Source organism: Gopherus flavomarginatus, chromosome 4, assembly GCF_025201925.1.
Source record: "Gopherus flavomarginatus isolate rGopFla2 chromosome 4, rGopFla2.mat.asm, whole genome shotgun sequence".
NCBI lineage: Eukaryota > Metazoa > Chordata > Testudines > Testudinidae > Gopherus > Gopherus flavomarginatus.
In genome coordinates, this window is record NC_066620.1 from 216,530,327 (window position 1) to 216,556,062 (window position 25,736).

The following is a 25,736-nucleotide window of genomic DNA, read 5'->3' on the forward strand; positions in this document are numbered from 1 at the left end:
ACTTTTCTGGAGAGGGGCAGGGGAGCTGACTTGGATCCTTGCTGGGACCGGTGAACGTCCGTTTTGCCAGGCTCAGCTGGCACATCCCTGTTGTTGCACACGGCTTTACAGAAGTGCTGCCGGCACATTTTCTTACCCAGTGTTGGTGGGGGGGTTGGATCTACAGGCAAGACAGTGTGGAGGCAGCATACAGGGTCCCATCATGAGTATTGCTCATAAGTCATATGCATGAGGGTTAGTTCAGTCTTGCCTTGGTAGCTCAGTTGCTAATCGAATCCAGCCCGAAAGACATTGGCTTTTTCTTCTGTCAGCCATGTTTTTGCAATGCCTAGGAATAGTGACTCCGTAACAAGGGTTGTAAGCAGGCATCTACCCATGTCTGTAACTCCAGTATATCAGGACAGTTTCCTAACCGTATCCCCTGGGATATGTCTCCAAAAGAGCTAGCGGTGGATTTGGCAAAGCATAGGGCATTATCTGATTCCTTTGTGAGGTTGTCCTTGAAGTGGGATCCCTAGACCTGGCCAGGAGCAGCACAGTATATACGCAGAGCACATGGGCTCGCAAAGCTGCAGCAAAGAATGGAGAGGAACAATAGCTCATCAAGTGGGGAGGAGGGACTTGCACTGACTGGAATTGTTCAGTCTTACAAATCCCCCGTATGGTGAGGCAAGCAGCATGCTGATCCAGTTTGCAGATGGTATCCAGCTCCCGCTGTACTGCAAGCACAGGCTGTCCCCACACTAATGAGTCAAGGGATTTCCCTGTGGGCCTGGCCTCATGGCTAGGGATGGTGGGAGTGCTGGGGGAGACTGGCTGCAAGCATTTTACCACCTTGTTGGCCAGACCTGTCCTGAGGAGGGTTAGACAGCACGGTGGTTAGACCTGCCTGTGGCCAGTATACGCTAGTGCTAGCCCTAGTGAACTGCCCCAGTGCTAGACACTGGGGAGAGAATTCCCTGAAGGGATCTGTGCATGTACATACAGCCAGAGAAGGCAACTGAATAATAGACATGGTAACCAATAAGCAAGTGTCTGGTGCTTGTCTTTGGGCTCCCGGAGAGTGCTGTACACACAAAGGTCTGTCTATGCTGCTGCTCTGGAAGGAAGATCACTACTTGCACTGTGCTGGTCACATGATGTGAACACCCATCATCCCTTCCTCTCTGGGGAGGACCATGACACCACTGGGAACGGTCCCAGATAAAACAGTCAAACCCCAGCTCTGCGTAGGCCTGATATATGCTGGAAAGCAACATGGCGTCAAAATGTGTATTAACCATGACTTAGCACTCAGATGTGCTGGTTCGTGGTTCTGTGGCCCTCATGCCAGCTAGGGTCGATTGTAGGGTTAACCCCGGCCAGCTGGGCTGATCCACTGTCCAGCGTGACTGCACTCCTCTCTAGGGAGCACAGCACTGTGCAGGTTGACATGATTTTTAACCCTGAGCGTTCCCAGCGTTGCCAACCCCTGAGAGGGGACCGAAGCACATCCTGACCTCTGCAGCCTGTCGGAGCTACTCCGTGATGTCAGTGTGCTAGCCATGACGGCATGGAATGAGTCGTGGAGGCGGCTTGCTTGGAGGGAGGATGGCTCCCTAAGATCCGTGCAGGCATCCTGGGGCTTGACAATCGTAGGTGTGAACCCCTCTTGGTGGATCTTGTGGGAGGTTGCTGCTGAGCCCCAGCGTCTGTCGACCTCTACCTCCTGAGAGGAAACGGTTGCTCAGCAACTTCTTCTCAACCAGCTGTCGCATGCTCCCCTTTGTCACGTCCTGAAACATGCCGCTGCTCAGAGGGGGGTGTATACAGTCAGCTGTATTTGGGTTGGGGCGGTTTCAATCTCCCAGTCCAGGGCTTTGGGGCCATGCAGCAAATGCCTGCAGACCCCTCTGTGCGCATGCCGGCTGGCTGCTGGACATGGCAGGAGTAGTACAGTCACACACACCCTGCTTTCAGCTTAGCAGCTGCCATGGCAGAGTCTGCAGCTCCCTCCCAACAGGGCTCGGTGGGCAAAACATTGGGAAGCCCTCTGCTGTTGCTGCTGATCCCTCCAGGACTGGGGGCTTGGTCTGTTCTATGGCTGCGAATAGTTGGCATGACCTTGACTCTTCCCCCTGTTCAGATTGGGCAGTGGGCTTGCTGAGCTGGAATAATGGGGGTTGTGCTGCAATTCTCAGTCACCCATGAAAGAATTTGCCCGAGTCAGCGACAGCCCCTGCTCACTCAGTATTAAGAGACCATGTGCCCAGTGCATAGAGCAGCAGACTTGTGTGCAGGCTTCACTGGCAGCCCAAACCCCTGTGCGGCCCTGGACCTGCCACTCAACCTCTTTGTCCATCCGCTAACTCTGCTGTAAAACTGCAGGAAGCAGCGAGACCTCGGTGGGCAGCAGACACTGCCTCTGCTGTGAGCTTTCCTGGCGAGTGTAGTTAATCACCTGGAAAACAACCGCAGCACAGGCCCTGGTGCGGGGATAAATCAGAGAACTTGTACAGGTGAAATAATACATCAGCCACCAGTGTGTCAATAATTCATTGCACTTAAAATCCATCACTGCCTGCAGCAGGTGTAGCCCTGCTCCCAGACAGCACAGAGCAGGCTGCCTTGAATTCCTGATTTACCTGCATGTCAAACTGCAACAGGCAGTGCAGGGAGGATGGGGCCACTCCCTGGGGCCCTTCAGTGCGGGACCTTCAGCCCTCTTTTCTAGATGGGCTCTGCTGTTGAAGCTGCTGCCCCGGCATGGGTGTGTTTGGGGTCTTGAGGGGGTTAACTCCCGCTGTGGATTCCCTCTTTCCTAGAGTGTGTGGGGTGGCTGGTTCTTGGGCTCATGCATGGGAGCCCTTTGAAGGCAGGTGCAGCGTGGGGTTCCCCAGGGGACCATGCTCCCTGAAGAGGAGAAGTTATCCATTCTCCCTGGCTCAGGCCCCTTCCAGGCAGCTGCTGCTTCAGAGCTGTGATTTTGGGGAGGTTTCCATCTCCCAAACTTCAGCTGAGCCCCTTGTGGTTCCTGGCCTGAAGGGCGGCAGGGATGGTACTAAATTCCCTGTGGGCGTGTTGCTTGTAAGCAACAGCTCCCTTGTGTTAGGAACCTTTGCAGCGAGGCTGAGTAGGAGGGCTCCCGTCTGTACACAGACACGTCTCAGCCTTTGGGTGTGTAAGGGAGGCAGACAAACTGCTCCGCAGGCACTGGGCTGCTCCGATGGCCGCTCTGGCATGACAGCAAATCAACTGCAATAGAATTTTTGCAGCTGGAAACAGCCAGGACTCCATTGCGTGAGCCACTTAGAGGTGGACTGGCTGAAGTGTGAGCGAATAACAGCGTGGAGCAATGCTGTGCTGGTCCCAGGAGAGGGACTGGGCTTCTCCAGCTCTGGTTCTGCATGTCTGAACATCGTTTTGGAATCAGCTTCTGGCCTTGCCTCTCGGAATGAGGGCCCTGGGTTTTGGCAGGCTCCTGTGTCCGCCCTGCTTCCTGTGAGACTGGCCCTGCCTCTAAACTGCCTGCTTCGGAAAGGCACCTTGCTGAGCGTGGCTCTTGACCCTGCGGCTTCTGTGCCTCTCGCACCAGAGCAAGTACAGATCAATGTATGTAACCATCAGCTACTGAATAAATATAGATCTTCCATGTTGATGCGGTGAGACTCTAGTTCTCCGTCTGTAGCCGACGGAGTGTGGAGGGCAGGCAGAGCTGAGCAGTGCAGTGCTGCAGGGCAAAGGCAGTCGGGAAGCAGCCTTTCCTAAGGGTATATTGAGGGGCTGGCTTTTGGCATGTGCCTCTTCCTTTATCTGGTGCATTGCCTGGCCCTGTGTGTGTTCCTGGCTGGTACAAATGTCTCTTATTATTGTGCTCCCCTCTCTCCCCTGAACATGTCAGTCCGTTGGGCCGTTCCCCTGCTTGGCAGCTGGTTTGTAGGCTGAACTAGAACATAAGCCTAGGAGCGTGTGTGTGTGCGTGCTGCAAGGGCATCCATTGCCTGGGCTCTGCTCCCATCAGCCTGCAATACCTGCACTGCTCCCATCAGCTCACCCCTCTGTCTCCCAGCTGTCTACGCTGCCTTCTGCTTCTGGCTCACTTGGTGCTTTCCCCGTGTCCCCACCTGCCGCAGGGGCTGAACCGGGGGTCAGCTCTTGCTGCTCCATGCCGATTAGGAAGCGGGCTATGCAGAGAGGAGCTGGAGTGTCTGCTGTTCTGTATGGGGTAGTCCCAAATCCTCTCCCAGGTTTGCACTGCAGTGTCTGGTGCCAGAACCATGCACCCCCTCCCTGGTCAGCTCTTCAGGGACTGCTCCCCATACATCTGAATTAATCAGTCCTTCAGAATTAGAAGCCTGAGTCCCTCCTTGGCAGACAATGGCGGTTGGCTAGCTGATGACTGCAGACGTGTGGAAGATGACTGTGAATGGGTTAGAGAGACTTGTGGGCAGATGTGGTCTGTTTTGTAATTGACTATGTTAGTCGTGGCAAATGGCGTCTGCTCCCGAACAATAGATTGAATTCGTTAGCTTCCCAGCCAGGGAGGCAGCGCAAGGGAACCTGCTTTGTGCAGACAGTAGCTATGACAGTAAAGCTCTTTTTGGGAGGAGAACGGAGCTCAGCTCAGCTCCTTGGTAATGTGATTCTTCAGCTGCCAGGAGAAAGGGAGGCCGCCTGCCCGGTGATTGGGAAGAAATCTCGTTGTCTTTGTGACTGTGAGTAGCTCTGGTAGTCAGCCGACAGTGCCTGCTTCTTTCATCTGGCACTCTGCACGAACAGATGTTTCGTTTGGAGAGCCAGTGTGATGCGGCAGTGTGCATGGAAGATGCTGTGTAAGGTTGTGTTCAGATGTGCTCTGAGATGCAGGACTGAGCTGTTGGCTTGTGTAGCCTTGGGTCTGGTTAAAGGTTCGTTTTCCTGGTGCTTTAGGTCCCCTTATGTGTCTCATGGGGTGTACGTCATTCCCTCAGGGGTTCGCCGTGAAGCAGGCAGCTGGAAGTAAGATTGTGGCCCGATGTTTGCTGCTTGCCCGATTCACTGTCTGTCAGACGCTGAGGCCACAAGCTCAGCTGGAGCTCTAGTCGGATCTAGGCAGTGCTAGGGAAGATGCCATATAGCGTCCCAGAGTGAAGTCCAGCTGTAAATAAGCTGGGAGAAGTGTGGGTGGGTGGGGAGTTTTCCTACCAGGCCCCTCATCTCTGGGCAGTGGACCTTGATCCCTGGGTTGTCCTGCCAGCAAACTAGAGTCCAGCATGCTCTAGGGCTGGAAAGCTGCTGGTTTCGTGCAAAGCAGACCCTTAATTTTCCACAAGGATGAGGAAAAATGTAGCTTATAGAGAGAGAATTCTGTAGCCTGTCGCACATGATTTGAGCCAGTGCTCTCCCCGTCTTCCTTCATGCTGGCGTCCATCTCCTTGCTGATGGGAGGTGGGGAAGAGAGGTGCCCATTCAGGATATTTTTCTTCTGTAGTCTCTCCCCGAGCTGCTGCCTTGTCTAATTGTCTCTGCTCAGGCCTTAGTCAAAGCAACAGCCGCGTTGCTCTTGCTGCTGCAGGCAGCCCTGTGTGCAGTGCTAACAGGACTGCATTGTGGTGTACACTGAATGAGGCAAGCACGGGGATGGGGGCGTGTGCGCAGAGGGACCTCTCCTGAGGCTTGTGACTTGTCCTTGGAGCAGATGGTGCTGGTGGGATAAGGGGCCTTTTCCTCCTAGGCCGTTGGCTTGCCACCAGTCCAGGTGCATAGTTCCCTCAGCTCTTTACCAGTCCCTAGGCAGAGCTGGGCTGGGAAGAGTTAACTGCAGGGAGGGTGCTGATCTGGTCCCTGACTGGCTTGGGTTCAGGGAGGTCTCATCCTGCTGCACTGTCGGGAGGGCACTCACTGGCAGTCCCAATCCTGGGCCCTTCAGCGTGAGGCCCATGACTCTGACTTACCCAGGGTGCTTGGCTGCACCTCTGTATGTGGGCTTGGCAGAGTTTCTGGGGTTTTTAAGCTTTTTTATATTTTTAGCCATTCAGATTTTCAGTTGTGGGAAATTATGGGGGGGGGAGCAAACAGCAGGGGAGACGATGATTTAATGACTGTGCTCTTTAAGACTAAAGAAGTTAAAGCTCCGTAACCGTTAAACGAACGGTCAAAACCCTATGTCCGAATAGCCATTAAATGGCCTTAAATGAACCTCTGCATTCTCAGGCAGCACTCTTCTTTCTCGGCCTCGCTGGCCATGTCCATTATCACTGGAAGCATTTTTGTGTCTATTTGTCTGGTGAAGTGGCTGTTTGTTGACCTTTGCTGATAATCTGAGCCTACTAAACCTGTTTATGTTGCAGTAGTGCAGAGTGGGGGCTGGGGGCTGCACACACCCAGGGAGAGGCAGTCTCGGCCCTAAAGAGCCCCCCGAATCCATCCAGAGAGAGCAGGGAAGGGAGGCCCAGAGCTGTGGGGTGATGGACCGGGGGGCACGGCCTGTGGAGGGGATGAACTGGCAAGTTCAGATTGGCGAGCAGCCTGGTGCCATCCCTGGAGGTGTTGGGGATTGGAGACAGGACCTGGCTGACACCCCTGTCCTGCTTGCTGCTCCCAGGGTCTGGCTCCACCTGGGTTGTCCTAGGCCTCTCCCAGGGCTCAGGGCTGGGGCCTGGTCCTCAGGTCCATTCACACCCTTGCCTGATTGGGGAAGTTCATGCTCCAGGGTCTCCTGTCTGTTCCCAAGATGGTTCATCTTGCGCAAATGGAGCGAGCCAGCTCGGGGGCCTGGGGAAGGCGACTATCCAGCTTCCCCGTTGGCCCCACTGGTGCTCCTGTGGGCAGTCTGCAGATGGGAGCATGCCTCCCAGAGGTGGCTGCAGTAGGCCAGGCCTGAGGCACACTGGCGGAGGTGGTGTGTGCTCTGTGATGCTGCCCATCCTGCACCTGTCCTGTGGTTCTGGGGAAGCACTTCAGTGGCTGTTCTCTCCGTGTTACCCTCCGTCCCAGAGCCTGTGCCCGGGATTGCCCGCTGCAAAGAGCTGCGTGCTGGTGCTTAGCAACAGGTAGGGCCAGTTATCTTGGGAGTGGCTGGGGGAATACTGGACAGTAACCAAGGGCGCAGGCTGTACCGGGCCCCGTCTGACCGGAGCCATGCTGCGCAGGTGCCCCATGCCACAGCTTGGCGTTGGAGGCTCTGTCACCTTTCTGTGTCGCTTTCTGTCTGAAAACACCCTGGCCATGGTGGGTGGTGATGCTAGCCGGAGTGAGGGCAGGGGGTGCTGCCTTGACAGGGTGTGCTGTACAGAAGCATGGATTTCTCAGGGCCTGGCAGAGAAGGGGATGTGGGGAGAATGAGTCCTGTGATGAGTGAGGATGGTACCGCAGGAGAAGCAGCCAGGCTGGTGCCCTGTTGCCTGCCTGTGCTCAGCGTGGTTGCGGAGTGGCAGCCCTGGAGGGATCCGAGGGTGGCAACGGTGGAGACAATTCGTGAGATGAACTGAAGGCTCAGGACTGCTCAGCCTGTCTCTCGCTGGGGACCCTTCCGTGCCCATGATGGGAGCGAGGGCTTCCCCCTCTGTGCCCCTATTGCCAGTGCCACCTCCAGCAGGATCTGATGCTGCTCCTCGGCCCGTGGTCAGGGCGGTTGATCTTGACCAGCGTGAGGTGCTGAACCAGGGCCCCGAACCTCCTGTGCCTTGGCCTTCGTACAATAGATCACTGACTCTCACTGGCCTAGAGCATCCTGGGGCCATGTCTCGCCGTTCTGCCCCCTCTGCCCAGCCTCAGCTGGTTGGTAAGTCAGTCCCCTCCCACCGCAGAGACCTGGTCTTGTAGCATCCCCCCACAGTCATTCCCTCTGCGTGAGGGCAGGGATTGAGGCAGCTCCTTGGCTCCAGTGGGCGGAAGCGGCCTTCTGCTGGCTGGCCAGGACTGCAGTGCTGGGCCTGTGGCTAGGCTCCCACTACTGGGCACCCAACTAATTCTCCGCATCCCGTCTTCCCTTGCAGCAGTGTCGGGAGGTAGCACATCTGCCAGTCAGGGCTGTGCCTTGTGCGGGGAGTGAGGCCCCTTAACAGGAGGGTAGCTGGTAGCTAGCCGCCAGGCTGCCCAGCGATGTACAAAGAGAGTGGGTCATGTGGTGCCGAGCCTGACGTGCTTGGTCTGCTGGCTCTCAGAGGAGGAGATCCAGGGGTGGCAGAGCAGGTAGGCTGCCCTCGGCAGATGGACGGGACCCGTGGGCAGCCCGCTACTGGGGGGAAGCATGGCCGGGGTGAGGGAGGGACAGAGCTGTTGTCAGGGCTGCGTCAGTTCTCAGCCCTGCCTTGCACAGCACCGGGCCCTTCCTATACTACACACATGCAGACGCTTGGTGCTTTTCAGAACCTCCAACACCCCCCACGCCAGGCATGGTTGCTCCTGGGACCTAGACCTAGACCCTGCCTTGGCAGCTGCGGATCGAGGGCACAGCCCTAGCTGAATGTGACTGGTCTCCCTCAGTCAGAGCTGAGCTGTCCCCAGGGGGGCGCTGTGCGAACACTAGAGGAGGGAGCAGGAGGAAGCATGCTGTGGGTCGCAGGGGAGCTGCGCAGGGGGCTGCCCCAGGTTGTGCTCTGCTAAGGATTAGTGCCTGTGTGACTTGCTGTTAGGAGCAGAAGCCAACATCCTCCACAGTCCAGGACTTCTTGGCAGAGAATGGCTCTGGGGCTGGGGGAGAGCCCCCAGAGACGCCCAAGCTGTGTGATCTGGGCTTGGGTTTAACACCCAAACAAGGGAAGCTTCTCCCCAGGCAGGGTGCACCCTGCGATGAGTCCAGTGTCCTCCGTATCCACCTGGCAGCACTTCCAGGAGGGTGGGGCACATGGGCCTGACTCTGTGGGGGCCCCTCTGTCAGTCACTGGCCCTTCCTTTAGCCCTACCCTGGTGGAGACGGAGCTGGCCAAAGGTCACTCTCTAATGGCCCTGTCTGAATGGGTCGGGTCACCACTAATGCGGGGTGGAAGATTGCGCCCAGGGGCCCAGAGCTGAGGGGTCTGTCTCATTGTCACCACTTCCACCCCGGCAGGGAAACACAGGCCTTCGACCGTGCTCCAGACTCGTTCATTGGAGCAGCTCAGGCCTGGTGCTAGAAGCCCCATCTTGAGAGGCCAGAGACTTGGCGGTGCTGCTGCCTGTTCCGTTGCAGCAACCTGCTTCCCCAGGCTCCGCTCAAGGGCTTGCTTGTGGCACCTACAAATCTAGGGCAAGGCTCAGAGCTGAGTGGCTGGGTAAAGGTCTCTGCCACTTCCCGCAGAGAGGGTACAGCGCCCACCCTAGGGATGGTGCAGGTAACTCAGGCTAATGGCTGGGAGGTTCTCGCCTGACATCCTTTCCTGTCACCTGTAAGGGAAGGTTGGCAGCAGCTGTGCAGGCCTCTCTTGCAAGATGGTGCCTGCAGACTGGAGAGGGAAAGTAGCTTGCCCACCTGTCCTGTTTGCTGAGCTGGCACCAGGGGACTCTCCATATGGCGTGCTGTAACAGCAGTGGTGAAGTGCAGGGCGTAACAGAAACCCAGGCCAGGGTCCCTCCAGGTCTCCTTGGAGATCTGTCTGCTCTGAATCCCTTTCCTAGGTCATGTATTCCTTTGCAAACAGGGTACGGCAGGGCCAGCCCCAGTAGTGTCACTGATACTCTGGGGGTGAGCAGCCAGCCCACAGACGCTCCTTGCATCGCTTGGTAGCGAGGAAACCTCTGGGCGTGGACGTAGAGGAGCCAGCGGGTTTGTGGCAGCACGTCTGGTACGTTTGCTGTCAGGGGCTCCTCCGCATTGCTGCTGACCAGAGGATGCCCACGCTGGCTTCGATGTCGAGAAAATCCCGAGGCACTGGCTGCGCTCAGGGAGCAGGAAAGGAGGCAGGTGAGTGGATGTTGGTGAGAACGAGGCAGGAGGGACTCCACTGACATACTCATGAGAATGGTTTGAGTTCGTAGCTGTGATCCCTGGGCTGGTGGGGATCCTGGAGAGCTGCCAGGTCCCGCGGTACCTCTCTCCTTCCAGCTTTGTCTGTGGGTGGCCGCGCTCGTCATGGCGAAGACAGGAAGCCTCTAAACTCTCGGCAGCAGGGCTAGAGAGCTGTGGATGACGGGAAGCCCTGTGAGCGATTGCGGCCCTCGTGGATCTGCATGTGGCTGTTCGTGTATGTGGGGTCAGAGGAGATGATCCCAATGGTCTCTTCTGGCCTTGGTCTGTCAGTCCCTGGGGACGGACTGTGAGCTCCAGCAGGGGGGATGGACTCTCTTCCCGAATTGGGGCTGGCGTCTCCAGAAGGCCAGGTGGAAGGGTTCGAGGGTAGCGAAGGAGCTGGGAGCCAGACCTGCCACAGCTTGGCCGAGGGACTCTTTGGATGCCAAGTGCTGTGACCAGTAAAGCTGGATTGGGACTTTCCAGAATTGGAGCCTCCCTGAGGGCTCCTTAGTTGCACTCGGGGAATGTCCTCACAGCGAGCGGCTGTGAGTCTCAGCGCCTGGGCTGACCACGCTAAAACCAGCTAGATAGACGCGACAGGATGGGCTCTGGAGCCTAGGCTGGGAGTGGGTTCAGAGCCTAAGTTGCCATGACCACACTGCTATTTGTAGCATGGTGACTCGCTCCCATGGGCTGTGTAGACATACCCTTGTTTGGGTCCCAAGCCTATGTCTGTCCCCACATAAATCAGGTCAGCAAGCACTCAGGGCCCGAGTCCTAGGGATGTGTTCTGGGAGCGGGTCAGGGACCCAGTCCTGCTCTGACTGGGCCAAGGCCAGTCACTTTGCAGTGTGGACGCAGGGCAAGCCACAGGCCTGTGTCAGAAGGTCAGTGTGGTGCAGAATGGATGTGTTAGCATGGCTGAGAGCCAGGTCCACAATCCAGTGTGGACACTCAAGTACAGGCTTGGAAACCCAGACCCACAGGTGTGGGTCCCACCAAGCCAGGCTTAGTGTGTAGTGTCACCATACCCCTAGTGTCTGACTCCCTGACCGCTCCCCTTGCGTGGGGCAGCCCAGCCCTCGTGTAAGTGTCTGGAGGGTTGATATTTTAGACTAAGCTCCTAAGGGGTCTGTCTCCCAGCACATCTTGGGCCCCTCTGTAATTATGTCCCTTCGGTGCGACAAGGGACAAAGTGCAGCCCTTCGGCACAAAGCAATTTCCTGTCCCGAGCCCTGGCACTAACGCAGCACCGTGGGCTACGAACAAGTGGCAGTGTCCCTGCCACAGAGCTGCAGCAGGCTGTGCCCAGCTGAAGGGAGGGGCTGGGGCGATTGGCCTGGCGTCAGCGCACTGCCCCTGGTCTGAAGGATGCTCCACTTCCCGGAAGCACAGGGGATTGGCTTGCAGGCCAATAGAAAGGGGCTTGGAGGAGGATGAGGAGGCGAGCTCACAGGCGCGGGAAGAGATGTGGAAACACCAGTGAGAGAAGGATGCGAAGGGAGTGGTGAGGCAGGAGCAGCTGGCGATGGGTGGGGGAGACAAGGGAGCAGCACTGATGACTGACTGGGAAGGGATTCTTGTGGGGGTGAGAGTTGTGCTGGCAGCAGACAGCGAGGAGGGGTAGCTGCAGCCTGCTGTGAAGAGGAGGCTGCGTTTGTGCCAGTAACAGCCATGAGCGTGCGGGAGAAACGATGCTGGGCTGCTGAAGGAGCTGAGGGTGGAAGCTGAGCTGCACTTTGAGCATGTGGCTTGCAAGAGGGTCTCTCGGGGAGAACGAGCAGCCAGCGTTCGGCCTGTTGAGCTGATGGCAAAGCCATCTGTCCGCAGGCAGGTGGGCAGCGATGCAGGTGCTTAGGATAGGGGTGAAGCCTGGGCATAAAGGTGAGAGTAGGGGCTCAAGAATGGATTTGAGGTCCCTGCGGAGGCGCCTCTGTGCCTTAGCCTCTGTTTGCCAGAAGCTGGGAATGGGCGCAGGGGATGGATCACTGGACGATTTCCTGTTCTGTTCATTCCCTCTGGGGCACGTGGCATTGGCCACTGTCAGAGAATAGGATATTGGGCTAGATGGACCTTTGGTCTGACCCAGTGTGGCCATTCATATGCTCAGGGTGCAGAGCAGCTGCTCGGGAGTGATGGTGGGAAGTGAAATTGTTTGGTGGGGAACAGGGCCCAGCTGAGAGGGTAACTCTGAGAAGTATCTTAGCTCAGCACGGCACCTGCCCTAGCGCCAGCATGGAGGTGTAGGGGAGCCGTGGGGAAGGGGTGGTGGCTGTGGAGCCTGCAGTGGGCCAGGAGAGGATTGAAAGCAGCAGGGGTGGGGGAGGCTGGTTGCACAGGCCTGCTCCTGGCAAGCTGGCCAGCATCTCAGGGGCAGGCGGGCATTGTAGGAGAGGCACCTGAGGACTAATGTGGCTCAGAGGGTCGCTGAGCAATACCCTGGCCACCCTGGCACTGCCCATTCTCTGTGGTCACCAGGTGCACGTGCTCCATCATGAACCATCCCATGGAGCAAAGAGCAGTTGCTGGCAGGAAAAGGGGTGCAGGACACCACTCAGGGCAGAGCTGCAGCCCAACCGCACCCCCTCACTCCTGGGCCAGGGCTCTGTGCTGCTGCGTTCTTGTCTGACCTCTCTTAGAAGCCTTTTGCTAATAGCCCCAATGCTCCCTGCTGGAGTCCCCAGCGGCTGCTTGATGTGGGCTGGCTTAGTGCTGAGCGATGGTGGGGGTGGGCGTTTGGGGCTCAGCCAGGATAACCTGGGGTGCCCCATATACAGCCCCACCGGCCTTGCCGAACTGGGGATTGGGAGTGTAACTCCTCCACCCCAGCAGAAGGTGCTAGCCTTTGGGAAAACATGTCTCCCTCCACCTTCCCCGCCCCCCCCCCCATGGCTCTGTTTGCTGGGCTGGGGGGCGTTCCCTTGGGTCACGCTCTGGCTGTGGTGCAGCCGCTGTTCTGCCTTGTGCCCCAGGGAGGGAGCAGCCGTGGTGGACTCTGAGCTTTCAGGGGGTCATGGCCTGGTGTCCTTTCTCTGCTTGAAACAAAGCCAGTTTGGACATCGTGAAGCAAGTGCCCCCGTTGCCGGTCATTTCCCTGCCCCTAGCCCGGTTCTGCTGCTGACTGGGAAAGGCAGCATCAGAGTACAGCATCCCAGCTCTCTGCATAGCCGGGAGGCTTCCAGGAGCCCTGCTGTCCTTGGCCCTCGGGTGACCCCCAGCTGCTGAACAGCCCTCCCCTTCAGTCTGCATTTGCTTTTACAATTTCCCCAGGTGCAGGCTAGACAGGCAGCTGCTGCCAGTTCTGTTCCACAGCCCTGGCAGGAGGAAGCAGCATGGGGACAGTGCGTGATGTTTAGTGAACTGGATACAAGTGGCTGCTCTGTCTCCAAGGGCCCCTATGGCCTTTGCTGCCACCCTAGTGAACAGAGTGGGCTCCTGCCACGCGGGTCCCACCCTCTGGCTTGTCTCTGCTCAGTGCCTGGGCTGTGGACTCCTAGCACGCAGCAGGAGCTCAGTGCAAGGTGGGACTAGGGGGGATGAGGTTCTCCATGGGTGTTAGCACTACTTGCCTGCCTTGGGGCAGAGCCCAGAGGCCAGGGAGCTGCTGGGTTGGGTGCTGGCACAGATAGTCCAGGGGCCACAGGGCTGTCCTGAGTAAAATGAAAAGTTGAATTAAAAACTGGCTAACTGTTAGGTCTCAAAATGTAATTATAAATGGGGAATTGTCATCAAGTGGGTGTTTCCACCCGCAAAGATCAGTTCTAGGCCCTAGTCTATTTAACACCTTATCAATGATCTGGAAGAAAATATAAACTCATCACTGATTTGCTGATGACACAAACATTGGGATGCGATAAATAGCGACGAGGACAGATCTGATACAGAGAGTTGTGGATCACTTGGTAAATTGGGCACAAATAAACAAAATGCCTTTTCGCATGGCTACATGTAAATGTGTACATCCAGGAGCAAAGAGTGCAGACCATACTTACAGGCTGGGGGCCTAGACCCTGGGCAGCAGGGACTCTTCAAAAAGTTTTGGGGGTTGTGATAGATAATCAGCTGAACAGGAGCTCCCAGCGTGATGCTGTGGCTAAAAGACATCCCATCTTGTGCTGCATAAACGGGAATCTTGAGTAGGAGTTGAAAGGTTATTTTACCTCTGCGTGGTACTGGCGTGACCACTGCTGGACTCCCGTGTCCAGTTCTGGTGCCCACAATTCAAGGAGGACATGAATAAATTGGAGACAGGTCAGAGAAGAGCCACGTGATTAGAAAACCTGCTTCATAATGGCAGACTCAAGGTGTTCAGTCTATTTAGCCTGACAAAGAGAAGGTTAAGGGGTGACTTGATCCATGTCTAAAAGTATTACTGTAGGGAACAAATATTTAATACTGGGCTCCTCAGTCCAGAAGAGGAAGGTCTAACCCCAGTCAGGGGGCTGAAGTTTGAAGCGAGACAAATTCAGACTGGAAATAAGGCCTAAGTGTTTAACAGTGAGAAAAATTAACCATTTCCCAAGGGCCATGGCAGGTTCTCCAGCACTGGTAAGACTAGAAGTTTTTCTAAGAGATCTGCTGTAGGAATGATTTAATATAAGAATGGCCATGCTGGGGCAGACCAATGGTCCATCTAGCCCAGTGTCCTGTCTTCCGACAGCGGCCAATGCCAGGTGCCCTGGAGGGAATGAACAGAGCAAGACAACGGAGTGATCCAGCCCCATCGTCTGCTCCCAGCTTCTAGCAAACAGAGGCTTGGGACACTCAAGAGTGTGGGATGGCATCCAGCAGGCTTTCCAACCATACCCCTCTTGGACTTCCTGCACCTGTCTCCAGGGTTGTGTGGCTGCTCTCTGCCCCTCCAGTTGGGCCTGAGCGCCAGGTGTCTGAACACCAAGAGAATGAGGCCGCTCATGTGCCTAGAGCCCAGGATCTGGCACTGCATGCAGCTTGGAAACCCGAGCATGCGCCCAGCTGGGGAGCAAATGACTACCTGGAAGGGGGGTCCGGGGGCAGCTTCTGGCCTGCTTCTACCCTCTTCTTGTCCTCCTCTGAGGGCTTTGTTCTGATGTGGCCCCTGTGATGGTCACAGCCTGCTGATCTTCTAGGTTTGCCTTGGGATAATCTGCTGTTTACATACACCAGGGGCTGGCGGGTGTTCGGCACCTCCTGGGTAATCCCTGCCAGCCTGGGCCCCATGCTCCCCTCCCCCCATCAGGCCCGAAGGCTGGCTTAGCCTGCACAGTGCCTTTCCCACTGAGAGCCCCAGCACCCGCTTGCTCTGGCTGAGTGCGCCCATGGGAGACTAACGGGCTCCCAGAGCATCTGCTATTAAAGGGATGGGCACCCTGCCCTACCCAACCCTTCTGCCCTCTGCACACCATTACAGAATGTCCCCGTGAGCCAGGGGTGGGCCAGTGGGAGTCACGGGCTGGCACAGGCCTGATGCCAGTGTTCCCCCTACTTGCCAGGGGCTCCACCGTTACTGTGAGCAGTGTGCATTTGGCCTGGTGTGAGAGTCCAGCCAGGCCTTCTGCACCCACACCCTGCTAAGCCGTGGGGAGATGCAGCCATGCCTGCCTCGCTCAGTCCCCGCTGTGGTCTCTCCCTGGCTCCTGGCAGCCACTGGCATCCCCAGCTCGTGCTGGGCAGTGAGCACCTGCTCGCCTGAAGTGCTGCCTGGGTCACAAGCCCCTCGTGCTGTGTCCATGGCAGCAGAGGAGAGGCTGCCCCCATGGTCAAAGCCAGCAAAGCTCCATGGGGCAGGGCATGGGCACTCCTATGGGGCCAGGTATCTGAGACACACACACACACTCCTCCCCGAACAGCCCAGGCTGGCCCTGAGTGCGCTGCTGGAGGGAGGGAGGTGGCGGCTAACAGCTCCTTCAGGGCTGCAGCTGCGCTACGTTCTTTCCCTTCCAGCCCCAGGACAGAGTAGCTCTTTGCAGGGACCCTGCATTGCCCTTGTTCCTGGCATCATGCTGGGACAGTGCTAACAAGGGCTCCCTCCAAAGCTCTGCCCCCTCAGTCAATACAAAAATCCACCAGCCCCTGAAGCTCACCCTTCCCGAATCTGTCCAGCTGCCCCCCTTCTGACACATGGCCGCTTGACGCCACGTCTCTCTCCCAGGCTCCTTCCACCTGCCCTCTGTTCCTCCAGCTGCTGCGGCTGTGGGGGGGAAGTAGACCCCCTCTGGGCTAGGCGGTTAGTTGTCCATCGCTGCAGTGACCAGTTGTCATGGAGTCCCTGGATGATGCTCTGGAACTGCTCCATACAAAGCCAGGCAGGGCTGTGGGGAGCCTCTCCTCCCTCGGAGCAGACTGTCTGCAGGGCAGGAAGCTCACACGGCTTCACCTCCTGGGTCTGACCTTGGAGCATTCAGCATCCTCTGCCCCTCCGTGCGCTTCCCACAGCGAGTCCACCCAGGCCGGGTCCTGGGGAAGCCAGAGGGTCCTGCACCCCCACTTCACAGTCAGATGTTGATGCTCAGCCAGCCAGTAAAACAGAGGTTTATTAGATGACAGGAACACGGTCCAAAACAGAGCTTGTAGGTACAGCGAACGGGACCCCTCAGCTGGGTCCATTTTGAGGGGCAGTGAGCCAAATCCCCACGTCTGCAATTCACTCCTCGTCCCCAGCCAGCTGCAAACTGACTCATCCTCCAGCCCCTCCTCCTCTGGGCTTTGTCCCTTTCCCGGGCCAGGAGGTCACCTGATCTTTGTTCTCCAACACCTTCAGCTGGCACCTTTGTAGAGGAGGGGATCAGGTCATTAGTTGCCAGGAGACAGACTGTTGGCCATTTTCTGTCCAGCCAGCATCACATCTGCCCTCTAGGGCTCTGCAACAATCACACCCCCTTCTCCCACCACCTAGATACTTAAGAACTGCATGGGGGAAACTGAGGCACCCATACAGTATTCAGAGAAAACATGAACATTCCCACTTCGTCACACCAGGTCTCACCTGAGTGCCAGCCATCTCGCTAGCTGCTGGGGATGGAAGTAGTGGGTCTGGCCAGGCTGGGGTGGGGGTTCCTGTAGGTGCTGCAGGGCAGGAAAATGGGACTCCTGACTCCCCCCAGCTCTAGTGGTGCCAAGCAGGCAGTGGCATGGCGGGGGGCTGCAGGGTCCTGTGGGTGGCTTACCCTAACCTGCTGTCTCCCCTTTCAGAGCCATGCTTGCCAACTCGGCCACGATGCGGATCCTCATCAAGGGGGGGAAGGTGGTGAATGACGACTGCACCCTGGAGGCTGATGTCTACATTGAGAATGGCATCATCCAGCAAGTGGGCCGGGAGCTCATGATCCCGGGAGGGGCCAAGGTCATCGACGCCACCGGGAAGCTGGTGATCCCAGGCGGCATCGACACCAGCACTCACTTCCACCAAACCTTCATGAACGCCACCTGTGTGGACGACTTCTACCACGGCACCAAGGTACCTGCGGCCCGGTGGGTTAGTGATGCCTCTGGAGAGTGGGCCTGGCATGTGCCTTCCTCCCTGGGCAGGTGGGGCGAGGAACCTGACCTGGGTCCCCGTGGGTTGCTGCTGGGGGATGAAGGTGAAAGGCCTTTCATTCAAGGCAGCAGCTTAGCTCTGGCTCAGGTGATTCGTAGACCATTGTGCTCATCCTTTCCGACCCCCTGGATAGCACAGCCCAGAGGGCTTCCTGACGGATCCAGAGCAGATCTTCTGGAAAAACATCTGGGCTTGACTGAAACACGGTCAATGATGGGGAATCCACCATGGCCCTTGGGAAATTGTTCCACTGGTTACTTCCTCTCCCTGTTAATAACTTACTCCTTACTGCCAATCTGGATCTGTCTGGCTTCAGCTGCCAGGCCTTGGCTCGAGTTACCCCTTCCTCTGCCAGCCTGACAAGCCCATTACTAAACATTCCTTCCCCCTGTAGGTTCTGTAACCAAGTCCCCCCACCCCGAACCCTTGTGTAGCAGGGTGCTGCTGCAAGGGCACCTAATTAGCCCCTGCTCAGCCAGCCCCAATCAGGGGAAATAGATTGGGGCTGGGGAGAAGTCTGGTGCCTGGCCTCTGGAACTGGCTGCACCTGTGGGCCTGCAGGTTGACAGGCCATAAAGGCTGGCTAACAGCCAGAGAATGGGGGGAATGGCCAGAGAAAGGACGGTCTCCAGGTTGGGGTAGACTCCTGGTAAAAGAGGAGACAGTAAGACCTGTAAAGCTCTGTAAATAGTATCACTGGTGATGGGAACTTTGTGTGAATAAAAGCCATGGGTGCTGCATCAAGAAGAGGCTCATTGTGCTGTATTGGGACAGCAAAGAGCTTCAGCAAGGGGGGCCGAGGAAAGGGCCGGTTACACCTTGTTAGACCCCAAGTTCAGTCAAAATAGCTTATCACTATCAGGCAGGTTTTCTAACCCTTTAATCATTCTCGTGGCTCTTCTCGGACCCCTCCCCAATTTAGCAGCATCCTTCTTGAATTGTGGGCACCGGAGCTGGACACAGGATTCCAGCAGCGGTCGCACCAGTGCCAAATAGAGGTAAAAGAACCGCTCTGCTCCTGCTTTCTCAGGTCGCACTAGCACTTTTGGCCACAGCGTCTTGCTGAGAGCTCGGGTTCAGCTGATTCTCTGCCCCAACATCTTGGAGTCACCGCTGGTCGGATGGAGGCTTCTTAGGCTAACTGGGAGGAGGGAGGGTCTCAGCGAAGCAGTTAGTAGGGTGAGAGCATTCTCCTGGGGCGGGCAGAGCCCTGTGGGATAGCAATTCTTACCTTGCTGGGCAGCATCCTTTCCTTGAGGGGTGCCCATGTGCAGCTGCTCGCTCTGTCCCCATCCTGGGTAGTCACCAGCCCGACCCAGTTCTGTGTGTGTGATTTCCAGGCTTTGCAAAGAGCAGCCGTAGTGCGGCTGTACCTGGCTCTAACCGAAACCCTACATCCCTGCTGGGGGAGTGTGTCTGGGGACAGCGACAGGCTCCTCTGGGCCTGCTCCCTCCAGACCCATCTGTACCAGTGGGTGGATCTTGCGCTTGCTGCATGGAAGCCTGCAGTTTGGTTTGCTGTGGGGTCCCCTTTGGCCATACTGGGGAACGTCCAGGCTGCTGGGTCTGTGCAGCCGGCTCCCCTGCCCTGCTTTCCCGGGCCTGCCTCCTCGTGTGTGCTCAGGGATGGCAGCTGCTCCTCAGCCCTGTAGGCATTTGCTCCAGTGGCCTGTTCCTACCCCAGCCAGGAGACGGGAGCAAGCTCTGCTCATGCGGCTTGGTGGCCAGGCTTCCTGAGTTGTTTGCCCTGGCAGGAGGGAGCAGAGCGGGTCTGACAAGGCCAACTACAAGGAGTTGTCCAGGCATTGGCACTGACTGCGTGGGTGCTCTGGGGCTGGGGGAAAGATGGTGGGTTCTGAGCACTCACCGGCAGCTCCCCTATTAACTCCTCCCTCCCACCCCCAGTGCCTCTTGTCTGCCTGCAGGCCCGGCCAATCAGCGCCTCCTCTCAGCTCACACCCACCGCGATCAGCTGGTACACGGTGTGCAGGAGGTGCTGAGGGTAGGGGTGGGGCCTGGGGCAGAGCTGTGTGTCAAGCACTGCCTGGCATGTTGGAATGTTGGCGTCTGTGCATCCAGCAATGGCTTCTGGGCCCAGGAGCTCAGCAGTCGCACTGACCTCGTCAAGCACCATGTACCAAAGCGCGACGCTGCGGGAGAATCGCGTCTCTTGCACTGGCCCCGAGTAGACGCGCCATGCTGCGGGGACATGGCATGCCCACTCCAGGCGCCCGCTCTTGCGCTGGGAGGGAGCGTGGCCAAGCAGGTGCCTGCCTGTGGCACTGTATTGTGGCATCTGGCTTGAAGCTTCATTTGACTACAGCATGGGAATTGGGGGCCTGCACTGTTTGGCACCATGGATCCCCCCCTCCTCAGCTCAGAGCACGGCTCAGGCCCAAGGAACGTGTCACGCTCTGCACTAGGGAAGGGGGTGCACGTTTCTCTCTAACGTGGGCATGTGCCAAGCAGTGCAGATTTGCCCAGCACAACTGACTGATCACTCACACCATGCAGTCTGTCTCAAGGGAGCACGAATGTTCTCGCCGAGTCCCAGGAGCAATGAGTAGGCGCTGAAGACGGGACTTAGCAGTTCCCGGGCAGCTGGATAAGAACCTGAGAGCGGCCATCCTGAGTCAGACCAAAGATCCATCTAGACCAGTGTCCTGTCTTCCCACAGTGGCTATAAGAAGGGAATCCCAATGGGAATACTGTGTTGTGTCGGTCCAGGCACGGTATTCCCATTGGGATCTGCCATCCCTGGGGCTCACGGTTCTCATCTGGTGGTTAATGGGCTGAATTCCTTGAATTGAACCTCGTGCACAGTCTGTAACTCGGGCCGTGCTCCGAGGGCGCCTTCTGCGGGCGGGAGCTGAATGGAGAGACGTCATTGCGCCATGGACCATCTCTAGGCAGGGCCTGGCTGCTTGACTCATTAGGGCAGCAGTGCTGGCCCTTCGACTTCTTGGCCAGGTTTAACTGAAATGCCCAGACACAGGAAGCTGTTCTCAGCAGATTAGCCTCTCCTCTAGTGGAGCCTAGAAATCCTCCTTTAGCTGGCCGGGCATGGACTCTGTCTCAGAGGGCAGGAGGACAGCCACAGTGCCGAGGCCGCTCCCTGCGTGGGGAACGGCCGCTCGTGGCTTCGTGGACCTGTGACTGGACACCTCCTCCCAGCAAGCCCCCAGTCCCCCTCCCCCTACTGGAAGGCAGTGCCCTGAGGAGCCTGTGGTGGGAAGGGCAGGTATGGATGTTCTTCTTCGAGATGTGTTGCTCATATCCATTCCAAGTAGGTGTGTGCGCGCCGCGTGCACGTCCATCGGAAGATTTTTACCCTAGCAACACTCGGTGGGTCGGCTGGGCGCCCCCTGGCGTGGCGCCGCTATGGCACTGAATATATACCCCTGCCGACTCGTCTGCTCTTCAGTTCCTTCTTACCGCCCGTGTCTGTCGTTGGAACAGTGGAGCGCAGCTTAGCTGATCTCCACCTCCCTAGCTTTTCACTCATTCTAATACTTATTGTGTATATAATTTATTCTCTGTAGTTCTAGTTAATAGATTTTTGTAAACGTAGTTAGTGTATATAGTTCAGAGGGTCAGGGATTAGCCCTTTCCCTCTCCCAGTGCCCAGGCCCATGCCTGGCTCACTGGGTTTCAAACTGTGCTCTGCCTGCCGCCGGCCGATGCCCACGGGAGACCCCCAAGACTCCTGCCTCAAGTGCTTGGGAGAATCCCACCTTGCAGACAAGTGCCGGATCTGCAAATCGTTCAAGCCGCGGACGAAAAAGGAGCGGGACTTTCGCCTTAAGCAGCTCCTAATGGAGGCAGCCCTCACTCCTCCACCTTCGGCACCGGCTGCCGGACAGTCCGCGCCGGGGAGAAGCGCCTCATCGGCACTGGAGAGCGCCGGCACCGCGAAGACAGCTCGGCACCAACTGTCACCGGCACAGAAACCGGCCTGGCACCGCTCCCTCTCCCCGTGTGCCAAGAAGCTTAAAGCTCCTGCGGCCCCACTATCTGCACTGCAGTCTGAGCAACAATCTAAGTCGAGCCGCCCGGCACTACTAACTGCCGCGGCACCGACAATCTCTGCACCGTTGATTCCGGCAGTGCAAGAGCCGTCGAGTCCAGTGCATGACAGCTCCCCGGCACATGCCTCGGTAGAGCTTCTCGTTCCCACTACGCCAGAGACATTTGCTACGGCGAGGGAACTTATTGCCTTAATGGAGCCCGCTCTGTCTCAACCCCCGGTACCGCTGGTGCGGGTTATTCAATCGACAGGCAAGCCGTCCATGGTAAGACTGCCTTCCATCGGCACCTCGGGCAGACAGCACTCAAGATCGAGGTCCCGTCAGCGCTCTCGATCTCGCCATCGCTCCAGATCCAGGCGCCGCTCGCAGTCCCAGAACTGATCTCCTCCTCGGTACCGGTCGCACTCGCGGCACCACTCGAGATCCCGCTCACCAGACCGATACTCCAGGCACTGGTCCAGCTCCCGGCACCATTCACACCGCAGCCGCTCTCATCATAGGGCGTCAAGATCCTGGTCGACCTCCCGGCACCGCGCCGGTTGCAGGTCCCGATTACGCTCTCGGTACCTGTACGGATCCCGGTACCGCTCTCCGGTGTGGCACAAAATACGGTACACTAGAGACAGGGCTTACCCTTAAACAGCCTCCGCTCCGCCATGGCCATCGAGGCACGCATCTGAGTCATCGCACGCTGATAGTGCCGCCTATCCCGATTCAGAGACACACAGCCGGGTTCTCCATGAGGCTCAAGGTCCAGACCAAGATCCTCATCAGTGGTCCTTTTGGATGCCTTGGGCATATCACCAGGCCCAAGGCGAGCCCATGGTACCATCACGTTCTGCCCCGTCAGAACATCACGCACCGGAGGCCACTGTTAGCTGCCCCCCTCCAGCAGGTACTGTCATAACCTAGTCCCAGATTTGGAGCTTAGCATCCAAAATATGGGGGTTAGCATGAAAACCTCCAAGCTTAGTTACCAGCTTGGACCTGCTAAAGCTGCCACCACCCAAAAAATTAGTGTTTTGGGGCACTCTGGTCCCCCCAAAAACCTTCCCTGGGGACCCCAAGACCCAAATCCCTTGAGTCTCACAACAAAGGGAAATAAACCTTTTCCCTTTCCCCCTCCAGGTGTTCCTGGAGAGATATACAGAAGCAAGCTCCGTGAATCTAAACAGAGGGATTCCACCCTCTCTATTTCCAGTCCTGGAAACAGAAGTACTTCCCTCTTCACCTAGAGGGTATGCAAAGTCAGGCTAGTAAATCTAACGCACCCAGATTTCCCCCTGACTTCTTCCTCCCACCAATTCCCTGGTGAGCACAGACTCAATTCCCTGGAGTTCCCCACTAAAGAAAAACTCCAACAGGTCTTAAAAAGAAAGCTTTATACAAAAAGAAAGAAAAAATACATAAAAATGGTCTCTCTGTATTAAGGTAACAAATACAGGGTCAATTGCTTAAAAGAAATATGAATAAACAGCCTTATTCAAAAAGAATACAATTTAACACATTCCAGCAACTACACACGTGTAAATACAAAAAAACCATATAAATCACTATCTGATCTTTTGTACTTACAACTGGGAAACAGAAGATTAGAAAGGCAGGAGATAGAAATCCTCTCATAGCCAAGAGAGCGTACAGGCAGAAGACCAAAGAACAAAGGACTCACACACAAACTTCCCTCCACCCAGATTTGAAAAAGTCTTGTTTCCTGATTGGTCCTCTGGTCAGATGTTCCAGGTGAAAGAGACATTAACCCTTAGCTAATCACGTTCCGCCCCGTCAGAACATCGCGCACCGGAGGCCACTGTTAGCTGCCCCCCTCCAGCAGGTACAGATCACTCTCCTCAGGCACCGGACCCTCAGGTCCTCCCGGACCCTGATGTGCCTCCGGACCAAGAGTCCCTACAGGAACCACTGGTACTGGGTCTGTCGTCCTCCTCTTCACCCAATGAGGCAGTGGCCGGTACATCCTCATCGGGCCCACCCCCTATCGACCTCCAAGCTCACCAGGACCTTCTGAGGCGAGTCACCGTAAATATCAATCTCCAGGCGGAGGAGGTCCCTGAGGTTGAGGACCCGGTGATAGACATACTGTCGGCGGATGCCCCAACCCGCGTAGCTTTGCCGTTTATATGCTCTATCCAAGCCAAAGCGGACACAATCTGGCAATCCCCGGCGTCTATCCCTCCTACGGCCAGAGGGATGGAAAGAAAGTATATGGTACCCTCCAAAGGGTACGAATACCTATATACCCACCCTCCTCCATGCTCCCTGGTGGTTCAATCCGTCAATGAGCGAGAGCGCCATGGCCAGCAAGCCCCCACCCCAGAATCGCGGGAGGCTAGACGGATGGACCTGTTGGGACGTAAAGTCTACTCTGCAGGGGGCCTCCAACTCAGGGTGGCGAACCAACAGGCCCTGCTCAGCAGATATAACTATAACACCTGGCAGTCAGTGGGTAAGTTCACTGAGCTGGTCCCACCAGACTCCCGCCAGGAATTCCAAGCCCTTCTCGAGGAAGGAAAGAAAGTGGCGCAGACGTCCCCGCAGGCCTCCCTCGACGCTGTGGATTCGGCAGCCAGAACCGTGGCCTCGGGAATTACGATGAGGAGGATCTCGTGGCTGCAAGTGTCAGGTCTTCCTCTTGAACTGCAACGCACCATCCAGGACCTGCCGTTTGAAGGCCAGGGCCTTTTCTCCCAGAAAACGGACCCCAGGCTACAGAGTCTTAAGGACAATCGGGTGATCATGCGTTCCCTTGGGATGCACACCCCACAAACCCAACGGAGGTCCTTCCGTAGCCAACCTCAGCGCCCTTACCCCCTGCCCAGACTGCGACAAGACTTTGGCAGAAGGCGCGGTTGCGGGAACCACAGACGACAATCTGGGTCCCAAGGCAGACACAATACCGGTCCCGCCAAACCAGCGACGGGCCCGAAAGCGAACTTTTGAAGGTGCGCCCGAGAGCAGAGCACCAGTCCTTCCCCAGGATCCCCTTCAGTTTTCCAACCGCCTTTCCTCCTTCCTCCCTGCGTGGTCCCAATTAACCTCGGATCGTTGGGTCCTACGCACGATGGAATTTGGATACCACCTCCAATTTATTTTGCCCCCTCCCTCTCCACCCCTCCTCCCCGTCCCTCTTCAGGGACCCCTCTCACGAGCAATTCCTCTGGCAAGAAGTTTGCATGCTCCTCTCGATTGGAGCTATAAAGGAGGTACCGGAGGAATTAAGGGGCAGGGGATTTTACTCCCGATATTTTCTAATCCCCAAAGCAAAATGAGGTCTTCGACCCATCCTGGACCTGCGAGGACTCAACATGTTTTTAAAGAAGTTGAAGTTCTGCATGGTATCCTTGGGGACCATTATCCCTTCCTTGGATCCCGGAAACTGGTACGATGCTCTCGACATGAAGGACGCATATTTCCATATCGCTATTTATCCCCCGCACAGACGGTACCTACGGTTTACGGTGCACCGCCAACATTTCCAATTTGTGGTCCTTCCGTTTGGCCTCTCTACGGCCCCTCGTGTCTTTACAAAGTGCATGGCGGTAGTGGCCACCTTCCTCCGTTGTCAGCGAATACGTGTTTCCTTACCTAGATGACTGGCTTATTCGAGGGACCTCTGAGGCCCAGGTCACCCAGCACGTAGCCATCATCACGGACCTATTTGAGAGACTGGGCCTGATGATCAATGTAGAGAAGTCTACTCTCGTGCCCACTCAAAGAATAGAATTCATTGGGGCCATTCTGGACTCCAAACTCGCAAAAGCCTGCCTGCCACTGCCCCGGTTTCAGGCACTAGTCTCCGTTATAAAAAGCCTCCAAACCTTTCTGATGACCTTGGCTTGCACCTGTCTGAGCCTCCTCGGTCACATGGCCGCATGTACCTTTGTAACCAAGCACGCAAAACTACGCATGCGTCCCCTTAAAACCTGGCTCGCCTCAGTGTACCGTCCAGCCAGAGATACCATAGACATGGTGGTCACCATTCCTCAGAGCATCTTAGACTCCCTCAGCTGGTGGCTGACACCCTCCCTGGTTTGTGCAGGACTGCTGTTCCATCCGAGGCAGCCCTCGGTGTCCCTAACGACAGACGCGTCGTCTCTCGGCTGGGGGGCTCATCTAGACCATCGTCACACACAAGGCCTCTGGTCATCTCAAGAGCTAGCATTGCACATAAAGGTGCTTACCAACAACACAACGGCCATGCACTACATAAACAAGCAGGGCGGGACTCGATCCTCCCCCCTTTGTCAGGAGGCGATCCAATTGTGGGAATTTTGCATAGCCCACTCGA

At 56.7% G+C, this 25,736-nt stretch overlaps 1 protein-coding gene across 4 annotated transcripts in view; it reads left to right on the top strand.

The window, feature by feature from the left end:
* DPYSL5 (dihydropyrimidinase like 5) overlaps positions 1-25,736 on the top strand; it is a 109,973-nt gene that overhangs the window by 17,079 nt on the left and 67,158 nt on the right. For 2 of the 4 annotated variants that reach the window (XM_050948830.1, XM_050948828.1), the window contains exon 2: positions 17,060-17,324. In XM_050948830.1, the coding sequence (XP_050804787.1) occupies positions 17,064-17,324 (261 nt within the window). In that variant the 5' untranslated portion in view covers positions 17,060-17,063. Of the gene's footprint in view, positions 1-4,515; positions 4,695-17,059; positions 17,325-25,736 lie in introns of those variants that run through there. The other 2 variants (XM_050948831.1, XM_050948827.1) reach the window with 2 other exon arrangements.